General features: G+C 42.0%; 1 protein-coding gene across 1 annotated transcript; it reads left to right on the plus strand.

The window, feature by feature from the left end:
• Window positions 1-9,354: 9,354 nt before the first annotated feature.
• bhlhe22 (basic helix-loop-helix family, member e22) lies at window positions 9,355-10,191 on the plus strand (the record flags this gene model as incomplete). Its single annotated transcript, XM_080543404.1, has 1 exon — window positions 9,355-10,191. The coding sequence occupies one exon, from the start codon at window positions 9,355-9,357 to the stop codon at window positions 10,189-10,191; it is 837 nt and encodes a 278-aa protein (XP_080399530.1).
• Window positions 10,192-11,408: the final 1,217 nt, after the last annotated feature.

An 11,408-nucleotide genomic window follows, 5' to 3' on the forward strand; every position in this document is an offset into this window, starting at 1 on the left:
CAAAGAACCACAAGAATTCCTTCTTTCGAAAATATGACAATACCAGCGGGCTCCTATGGGTAATATGAATACAGTTACATAATCGATAACGAGACGAGGATGGCTGCATTGCTCATTTGCACTTGTTTGTTCCAACGTGCGTCTGGACAATGGGTCCGCACGTTGGGTCAACTGGGTCGTGTTCTCAATGCTTATGAGATACCGAGACGCAATATGCTGATATCATGCGGTTGTGTCATAAATTCCAAATGTTGGTTGTTAAAAAGAGGGACGTGATTTTGAGTGATATGGGAGGGGGGATTTTTTTACCCCCCATCTAAAATGGCGTTTCCCTTTGTCTCTCCATCCCTCTCTCTATCCCAAATATAGAATGCAGTGCAGTGATTATATTCAATCGCCTTTTGAATGTACACCGCATTCCAATATACAACTTGCTCAATATTGACTAGAGAAGGGGTTACCTTATCAAATGCATGTTTTCTAATGAGGAAAGCATAGCAGCGCTGTTGTTTAAGGATATTGATGTACACCAATGATAGTAGGCTCGTGATAAGATTAGTGCAGAAGCCTTGACTCAATAGTTGATCAATGAATTTCAGCACACTTGAGACAGACATTAGGCAATTGGCTACTGCTCCATGTTGCAGAAAGCCTATACGAATACATCCGTTGTTCATAAGTAGCCTATCGGATTTAATTCAAATAGACACTAGCAATATTGCTGTGCAGACTTATAAACGCGTTTGCTGCAATTTACATTTGTTTACATTTTATATTCTGTACAGCATGAGTGAAATCAAATTATTCGAACGTTCCCAAAGGCAAATATAGCCTGGACGTAATGTATGCATGGTGATGGAATTCAGTCATGTCAATTAGGAAATACATGCCCACGTTATCTTTTCCAAGGGAGAAGTCGTATACATTGCATGGTGCATAGAAGCAGGCAGTGACATTACAGTATTTGAGCGTATAGCGGCTATTTCAAAACCACGGACAGCGAATTAGCTGAAGTTCCATTTGACTCCAGCATGTTACATTTGATCAACCAAACTAGGCTACATGGCCAACACACGCGTTAAACAAAACGACAAAATAAAGCTAAATCAGCCCCTTGTGTATGAGTGTGTGTTGATTTTTTAGAACTGTGCAATTTTGCGTAACTGATTATATGCAAAGTCAACGTCAAATTACTGTCTATATATAAAAATAAATCGATAAATCACAGTGACGTTACCATACTCATCCAGAAACTTCAATGTGCATTTAAATGCCTTACTATTGCTTTTCACCATGCTGACATTAGTATACATTCATTGAGTAATTGCAGCAACTAAGATATTGGAAGACTAGGCTATACTACTTTTAAACACGAATTGAAGTGACATTTCCTTAGTTTCAAGGGCACAGGACGATGATCAGGACGTTGGGTATAGAGAGAACATCTGTTTGCCCAGTGACGTCACCGCCCCCCATGCAATCCTCTTGTGCTGAAGGCAGATGCCTTATTTGTTTGGCTAGAGCGCCTTTCATTAATCCCAAAGTCAGAGAGCCGGAGAGAGGAAAAGACCGGACGGAGGGAGATCAGTCCCATTTAGTGGTTTCGGAACTGGACATGTACAGCTCTGCTCGTCGTCCTCTGTCCCTGATGGATTTGTAAGGAGACGTCGCCTGTCGCACGTTTGCCTTTGGCGGTTCACCGGTGCGTGGATGGAATACAGTTATGCGGGAGGGTCCCACTCCCAATTTCGAGGCTCTCCGGTTGCCCGGTTGTCCCATTCGCACTTTGCGGTATTTTTTTCTCCCATCTGACCCGCATAGCGGTGCTATGTGCGCATTATCTAAAGGGCTATCCGATTTTTCGACGTATAACGACACTTTGTTATACATGGATCTATACGTTATAATAGTAAAATTGAGCCAAACATTTATTTGTTTTATTTGCAATTCTATGAGGTTTTCTGACGCATTTTGTGTTTTCTTTTGTAGGTGTTTGATGGGAGGAATGGTTGAAGTCTATCCCTGACGCTTTTTTTTTTTTTTTTTACAAAGCAGCCGTCCTTTGAAGAAGATCAAATGGCCCTTCATCCTTTTTGCCTCCCAAGCTGGATTCGGACTAACCATCGTTTTGAATCTAGCTCCAAAACAGTGCCGGTGACGATGTTAACCCTTTAAGTAACGGTGTCACCAGGGCCACACAATGGCTGACGTGACGGCCCTACGACTAGAGAATTGCATATTTCAATGTTCTTTCTTCATTATTATTATAATATTATAATACATTCTGACGATAAGGTACTGCATGTTCAACATTTAACTACAACCATGAGATTATTTGATAGTCTAGCCTACAACTACAGGATGCTTGACTATTTCGTTACACTTTGATACACTTTTTGTATTTTTTATTTTGTCATATCTGATTCATCATGGTCGTTATACTGGTCTGAGGAGAGTACGGCAAGGTGGGTAGGCTGCATTTAAAAAGGATTATCATGGGTGGAAATCCAACGGCCAAGTGAAAGCAGCTGCAGAAGAGGCGCAGTGAAGACGGACACACACACACACACACACACACACACACACACACACACACACACACTTTTCATGGTGCACGTAATAGGCAAAGTGATATTAGGTTCTGGCTCTCCGTGTTCACAGCGGACCTTGATTTAATGTCTTACAATTAAGGCACGCGGTGAATGCCAAGAGCGGAGCCTTAGTTCTACCTTCGCAAACGCCCGTTGCCTCTCCTTCTTGTTCTTATAGGGGATAGCGAAGAGGTATGGTTCAGTGACTGTTTATGTATTTTATATAAATGTTGGCTTCGTGTGTTCTCTTTTTTTGCAGAATAAAGTGTGCTCAATATAACGAGATCTTGTTGTCAATCTGTGTCTACTGATGTTATTTCAAATGCATGTTCACTGCATTGATCCTGAAGGCCTATGTAGCCTTATGTGATGTGGAGTTAGGAGTAACTAACTGTGTGAGGGGGCCCAGTGTTAATGAATGACCTTTAGATCAGGTGTACAAGCCCTGCACGGTGGAGCGCTGTCCGCCTCTGGTGGTGCTGAATGTTGGAAGCCGCCGATCAGCGCTTTGTTTCAGGAGCGCCGGGCGCTGCGCATGCCTGACAAATAACCAGAATTACGACTCCGAAATAGACGATAACAACCGGATTTATTCACTCTTTCACTTTCACTTCCATCAGACACACACACACAGATTTGTTTAGTAGTCCATTAGAACCAAGGCCTTACAAAGGCCTAAGCCTTTAAGCTTTTCACTCGCTAGACACATAAATGCACAGTGGACATATCCCACACATTAAATACACAGTTATTCTCAACGTTTACGACATAGCCTAAAAGCCTCTCTCTTCAACTGCAGGCCAGCATCATCAATAAGCTAACCAGAAAAAAAAAGATAGTAGGGATAATAGAGATAATAGCCACATATGAAAAATAATGTTTTAGATTTTTTTTTACAATATTGACTAAAGATTATAATGATTTTGATAGAATATCAAATATATCAAACATATAATCAAATTAAAATCGTTTCTGCTTCACGGCTTGTGAGTGATTTGGATTTATCTCTATTGTGTTAGTCTGCCACCTAGCGTTCATTTTCCAAAGTGCATGCATGAGATGCCAGAATTGATAGCATACATACACCATTTGTAAAGCCTATTAGCCTACTACAGCATACCAAGAGTGAAGGTGAAACATGTTGAAATGTTTCTCTACAAACGTGTAAAAATGTAAAAAATCAATACAAATAATGTTAATTGATTGTTAACCTTTACCTAGTACTTTCATGTCACTTTGATTTATTCATATGCAATGACCCGCACTAGACACAGAGTCAGCGTGATGGATCCAAATTAATTCATTTAATTTCCTTTGAGAATCACAAAACAGAGAGCACAACACGAAGAAGGCAGTTCTTCTCAATCACTACATAGTCTGCTTTAACAGTGAAGACACTGACACTGACATCTTAGATATTCAGTATCAGGTCTTATCGTCTTATCTGACAACGTTGGTAACATTTCTCCTGCTCTCAGTCGTACAGGATTAAAGGATCTTGGCTAATAGTTTTCATTAGACACATTACACTACAGGGCCCTCTAATATTGGAAAGCGGAAGCATTTTGTCTTCTTTTCTACTCTGTACTCCAACCGTTTGGATTTGAAATCCAACAATTACTATGAGGTTAAAGTAGAAGAAGTAGTTTCATTAGGCAGATGACACTATACATATCACCAAGCAGGCTGAGGGAAGATGGTGGAGAGAGGGAGAAAGGGAGCGTTGCTTCCAGTCATATAATCACTGTGGATTTTCCTAGATTGGATACTCACGTGAGTAATAACCAATATCAACCCTGCCTAGCACCAGAGAGAGAGAGAGAGAGAGGGGGGGGGGGGGGGAGAGATGGGGGGGGGAGAGAGATAGATGGGGGGAGAGAGGGAGAGGGTGGGAGAGAGAGAGTGGAGAGGGAGAGAGAGAGTGGAGAGGGAGAGAGAGAGTGGGGAGGGAGAGAGAGAGGGAGGGGGAGAGAGAGATTGACATTTCACTTGTCTATTACTGTATGCAATAAGTGACAAACACATTTGATTTGATTTGATTTTGAGGAAAAAAAGAAAGCCAGAAAGAGACACTGAAAACGACCAGTCGATCAATAGAGATTGAAAGAGGAGAAAGAGAGCAAAAAGTTAACCAACTTTAGTAGGAAGCTTTCTGACCAGAAAGATGAAGTGGGCCTATTATTTAAACCTCCAGTAATGTCAGGAGGACAGAGAAGAGCTACAATTACATGACACTTCCTACTGTAGTTGAGAAGCACATGCAGTAATTGAAGTGACCACTTCTGCGATAATGAAATTGCTACTTAGTACAGTTGATGTGATTGTGTTGCCATGCAACACAACATTGGTTGAAAATGCATAAAGGTGAATTGCCAAGTATTTAACACTCATAAGTAATGAAAAATGTCATTGAATGAATGCACTTCGATATACAGTAGTACATTTAAAGTGGACTGCAGCCAAATCCATTCAAGTTGAGAAATTCAAGAGGAAGGCAACTAATTAATCAATTAATCCAATTTTGATATTCACTTCCTGAATCTTCTGACTCTAATCCTATGAAGCACTACTGATATGCAACACAGTCACTACTGATATCATGGACAGAGGTTGATCTGTGATGGAACTGTGTTATCTGACTCCTCTGTGAAGTAACAGAGCCTATACACATGTATCCCTGCAGTCACACACACTCCAGTTACTATTATTATTATTATTATTATTATTATTATTATTATTTAGAGGAGAAAGTGGGCTTTCTCTACTGCAGACCCAACACTCTCCCAAACCACATCCAAGAATCCAGCACGCTCTCCTCCTTCAAGCTTTATTGTTATTTTTACTGACTGTGCTTTGTTTTTCTTTTATTTATCTATCTATTCTTGTTATCTCTGAGAAATGTCTTTGAGTACTGATAAAAGTGCAAACATGCATAATAATAATAATAATAATAATAATAATTATTATTATTATTAGCATAAAATGCAAAACAGTTGTAGGCTAGTTAAAAGTAACATGTAGGCTAGTTAAAAGTACACCAGTCTTATCATTTTAAATGACGGTTCATACAGAAACATTTAAATGTACAGTGTATTTAACTGCCGTTTCTGATATGACAGTTTGACATGGTTTGTTGTTGATGTTTTTGTTATGTACAGCTGTCAATGTCGAGAATGATATATGATTCGTTTTTCTATTGACTCTAATTGGTTGATCTGCACTAAAGCCCAGTAAAACCAGGAGTGCTCTAAATATATAGTGGGTGCTGTCTGCCACCATGTGGTAGAAATAGGTAACTATCATTGATATTACTACTCAACTACTATAACTACAACTATTACTACTACTACATACAAATATCACAAGGGATTCCCTCAGTAGAAAGTGCAGATTCAGGAAAATATTTACCGTACTGTAGAAGCTAAAACTAGAATAAAAACTAGAATAAAAACTAGTAACTGTAACGTCTCGTCCTGTTCCTTCTTTTTGTTTGTTTCATGTTCTTCATTTATTGTTTTCTGTTTATTTTTGTGTTACTCACCCGGGGGGTATTCACATCAAAATAAGCCTGGATTTTCCTTTAGTGACGTTGATGGAATACCGGTCTCTTGTTACAGACACTTGGCTACCTCTCCTTGTGTGTTTTCTGCCTGTGTGATTGTCTACCCAACCCTGATTGGTTTCACCTGTCCCTCATCATCCTTCCCTGTGTGTTTAGTCTGTGTTCCCCTGTCTCTGTGCCAGTTCGTCTTTGTACCTTTGTGTCGAAAGGTCCCCGCAATTCTCTTAGTGTCATTTGTTTTCCTGGTTTTTTATCCTCGATAGTTTATCCGACCTACTGTTTTGCCTACTCCTTGCTGGATAACATGCTTACATACTGACTGACTTCCTGTGTACCGAACCCATTTTTGCTAGTAAGAACTATCCTTTTGATTCAAGCTTTTTGGTCTCCGAGTCATACTATCGAGTCCTCTGCCTGTGTACTTCAGCCCTTACAAGTAACCATCCTAGTTGCGTCCTGGTGGTTCATTATTCCTCTGGCATGTTCAGTACAGTACTTTTATTTGTAAACAAAGGCACCAAAAGAATACAGATGGCCGGATGATGTAATAAAGAGGCTGTTTGGGCTGTTGGAGGCCGCCAGCTGTCTCCAGATGCCTGTGGTGGGAACTACACTAGGGGGGTATTCAATCAAGGTCGCTAAAGGAAAATCTAGGCTTATTTTGATAAGTCTTGCTAGACATAAAAAAATAAGCCTGGATTTTCATTTAGTGATGTTGATGGAATACCCCCCAGGAGATGGTGGTGGAGGTATAAATCGGAGGATGGGCTCATTGGAATGGATGGAATGGATGGAGGAATGATATCAAACACACATGCTTGGTATCATTCCTCGTTCCATACCACACATTACAATGAGCCCATCCTCCGAATTCTACCTCCACCAGCCTCTCCTGATCGACACAACAGACAACCTGGAATGTGGACATGACATTTTTCTATTTCAATTATCCCTTTAGGAGGAATACCTGTTCACTTTTGATTAGAGAGAATTGTTCATAATCATTAAGGTTTTCATGGAAGAAATCCCTTCCAAAAAACACTTTGATAGTACGCACTGAAGAGATGATCAAAATCACTACAGGGCCAAACTGAATGTAGTTTCCCCATCTCTGACACTATCTGGTCCTGACCATTATCTCAATTAGCTAAGTGCTGACTGTGGGGATAAGCAGCCAGGCCGGGCATGTGACTGCTGCTGTTCCACCATCCAGGCCCATCTTGTCTCATTAGGCCAGACTGATTGGCCATGAAGGTGTTCCGCGGCTGTCTCAGGATAAAGCGAGTGTCTTCTCCTCCGGCCACATCATAACTCTTCAGTATTCCTCCATGGCTGTGAGCTGAGACACCGTAGTATATCATTAGCTGGGGGTCTGTGTAGGTAGTCTAATTGTACTCTGGCTGAAACAGAGAAACAATGACCTTGACTGTACCGATGGATAACATGATGCTGCCTAGGTGAGTGGGTGAGAGAACATCAAAGAAGTGGCTTAACTACTAATGAATGAAGGATATAAGGGGGGGGGGGGCATTCTGCAGGTTTTGTTGAAAGGGAAATTTCTTTAGGAGAGAGAGGAATTACTATTCCATACAGTAATTTCAGGGACATCAAAGACATTTGATTCAAGGATTAACTAAATTAACTGCACATTTGTTTTGTTTAGTAAAGAATGGGATAGAGAGCAGCCTAAAGCCGCCCAAGAGATTATTTTTTCCTGACACTACAATTTAAGCAATACTCACTCACTTGCACTGTCCTTCGTTCTGCCAGTAGATGGCAGTGTAAGCACAAGCAATATCCAACTGACATGCTAAAGGGGCATTTTGAGATTTTCTCTGCAGTCGAGGTTGATAAAGTCCAAACCATCTATAATCTATAAATAATCGTACGGTAATGAGTTAACTTATATGGGCAATTTAGTGGAGAATACTGTGTTATTACCAACTTAAATGAAAGCAGAATAAAATGAAATCTGAGTGTATTATGATAACATGATTCAGTTTTAGTTTAAGGTAAATACAATCTCTCTCTGTGGGCATGGCAAGAATGCGTTGGGTGTGTTGTATATGCTTAAACTGTAGAATTACAATGAGACACACCGCATGCGATTCCACCAGTAGGACCTACCGCAACTTCGATTGTCAAAGACTAACCTCAAACGCTTTTTATTGGAAATAGTGAAACGATAACGTTACTCTGTGGGTCTGCTGTTCTCGAGACACATGCAGTTTAAGCCAGATATAAATCAGAGTTAAACTCTAATAAACTTTGAAGCAACCATAACAAATGGCTCTTGCCTCTAAAAGCCAGAATTAAAACAAGAAGCCTAGCTATGACTAATTTCGAGTGCATGGTATATCATATTGCAATGCAGATTGAGGGCTTTTGACGAAGACAGAGAAGAAAGCAAGCCGTAGAGAAAAGCGCACACTTGAGGATTTAGATTGTCTCGAGTGTCTCTATGGGCCAGTCAATAAAGAGTTCTATTACCCCCCTGACGTATCCATCATTCTCAAACGGAGAGGTGCATTTAGATTGCGCACTGACGGGTGAATGTCGCCACACATGTCACTTTTAAAAGGCGAGTGGCTGGGTTCTAATAGGACCCAGCGCCTGGCAAACATATGTACTCAAGCGTGTATACAGATGGTTGCCCGAATAATAGACCTAAGCATCCTTTATAAAGCTGTAAGCAGCCTCCGATCACAACGGAGTGCGCGTGGAGCGAGACGGAGAGGGGACAGAGAGAGAAAGCGCACGCGGGATTGTTTGTCACTGTTTAATAAATCCCATTAATTAAAACGTTAACCTGATTGGGTGAAGAGAGATAGAGAGAGAGAGGGGGGAGAGAGAAAGAGAGCTCTGTCCCAATAGGCGAATCCTCTTTATATTAATAACCCGCCTGGAGATAATGATGTAAAAGGCTCATGCGTCTTGCATCGTGATGCTGATCACTGTGGAGATCTGGGGAAGGTGAATCAGAGCGAGATAAGCAAGGCGAGCATTGCAGAGTGCAGAAGTGCAGCACTTGGAGAGGGAGAGCATGCACGGCGTCTCCACACCTCCATTGACAAGCCGAGCAAGCTATCAAGAGTCACTGCACTGACAGCGCATGCACAGGCAAGAAACTTTACAAGAGACAACACCGGATTTAGTCTCCAAAAACAAAAGCCATACAACCAAGAGGACCCGGGGAAGACTATGGACAGGAGGATGAACTTGAACGGACCCGGCGGAGACATTTTTCACAAAACTCTCCAAAGCGCCGTCTCCAACAAGAAGATGCATGACTCCTTCAGGTCGGCGCCGGTCGGTATCGATCCGCCTCCCAGGGGGGACCGCCAATCTCCGATCAACTGTTTCGACCACCAGACCGACTCGGACCCGATTCAGCCCGGAGGACTGCCGGGGGGTCGAGGGGGACCGTTGGGTCTGCCCACCGGATCGTTGTGTGTGAAATACGGGGAGAATGGTCAGAACAGGACCTCGGCGGCGGAGAGCAGTGGTGGAGAGCAGAGCCAAGAAGACGATGACAGTGACGCAGGCAGGTGTGAGATGGTTCTCCTGGCCGACGGGAGGACGGTAGCCGCGGGTAAACCCGAGGGGAAGAAGAAAGAGCAGAAGACCCTCAGGCTGAACATCAACGCCCGGGAGAGACGGAGGATGCACGACCTGAACGACGCGCTGGACGAGCTGCGCGGGGTCATCCCGTACGCGCACAGCCCCTCGGTGCGTAAACTCTCTAAGATCGCCACTTTGCTGCTCGCCAAAAACTACATCCTCATGCAGGCACAGGCCCTGGAGGAGATGAGACGGCTGGTGGCCTATCTCAACCAAGGCCAGGCCATCTCCGCCGCCTCCATACCGGCCACCACAGCCCTCGCTGCTCCGCCGGGCTTAGGTGCGTACGAGCCGCCGCCTGGGTACCCCCCGTTCCCCACCGGAGTGCCAGCGTCTCTTGCCTCCTGTCCCGACAAATGTGCCCTTTTCAACAATATCACCTCCAGCCTGTGTAAACATTGCCCTGACAAGCCTTAACTTTCATCACAACAAGCGGCTGGTAGAGAGACTCTATACTAGAGAAGCACATGAGAAAAACAACATCAACTCTTTTTAAACACAAGGACTTTGGAGAGGAGAGATTGCAGGCAAGGCAGTAGGCTAGAGATCGAGAGAAGTATGCCGATGAATACTTTTATAACATTTACAAATGCATTCAAAGAAGCGCTTTTTGTTCAGACAATACTTGATTGTGTATATAAAGCATCCTTTAAGTGCTTGTATGAATGAAAGTGAAAACCAAACAGAATTTGAGTGGCTGCAAGTGTTGCAGGAGTGACAGTTGTTTATCACTTGCGCAAATGGACCCTATATGGAGAGATGTGTGACCTGACAACATGCGACCATTTCACTTGAATAGATGGAAAACTTTCTTGAAGATTAGCTTACCTAAGAAACCACAATCTTGCTGCTTTATTTACTTTATTTAACTTAAAGACGTTTGCTGTTTTCCTTAGGCTACCGGTCGTATATTTCGTGAATTTATTGAGCATAGAGGAATGTCGTTAAAGGAAAAGTAAAGAGAATAATAATTTATAGTTTTTAAACACTCAAAACGTTATAGGCAACTCATTAACAGAGTTAACACTTGCAAGCCTACATTGACTATTTCCTTGGCAATGTAATATAATGACATTTCAGATGGATCTCTAAAGCTTGTATCGATCATGTCCTTAAGATGGATTTGTCCTTTTAATTTATTGATTCGTTGTTTTGTTTGCATGGTACATTGTATTCTGCGTCACCGACGTGGCTGTATCATTTGCGTTTTCTCACAAGCACTCATGCAATAAGGCCGAGGTCTGGAGGGACCAGGCGCGTTGTCAGGTCAAGCTGTGGATTATTGTAGATACATTAGTTCATATATGAGTAAAGAGGGCCATTTGTATATGTTTATGTGTTGGAAAGCTTTATTAAAATATTTTGAACAACACTAATATATCCGTCTGCTCGTCTGGTGTCACTGAAAGTGGAGTGAGATAAGAGAACAAACCAGAGGCCAAAAACTATTTTACTATACAATTTAGACTTGACACTATTTTTTGGGGTGAAATTAAATACGGTATTAACTCAATTTCAACTAAGGAATTATGTTTTCTGTTACTAGTCTATGTGTATTGCTCCTTAAATATTGGCCCACTTGAAGAAATAGGACTACGTTGTTGTATATGTACTAATTTCGGTTTTGAGGTATA

This window comes from Nansenia antarctica (genome assembly GCF_963989245.1).
Source record: "Nansenia antarctica genome assembly, chromosome: 12".
In the NCBI taxonomy this organism is placed as follows: domain Eukaryota; kingdom Metazoa; phylum Chordata; class Actinopteri; order Argentiniformes; family Microstomatidae; genus Nansenia; species Nansenia antarctica.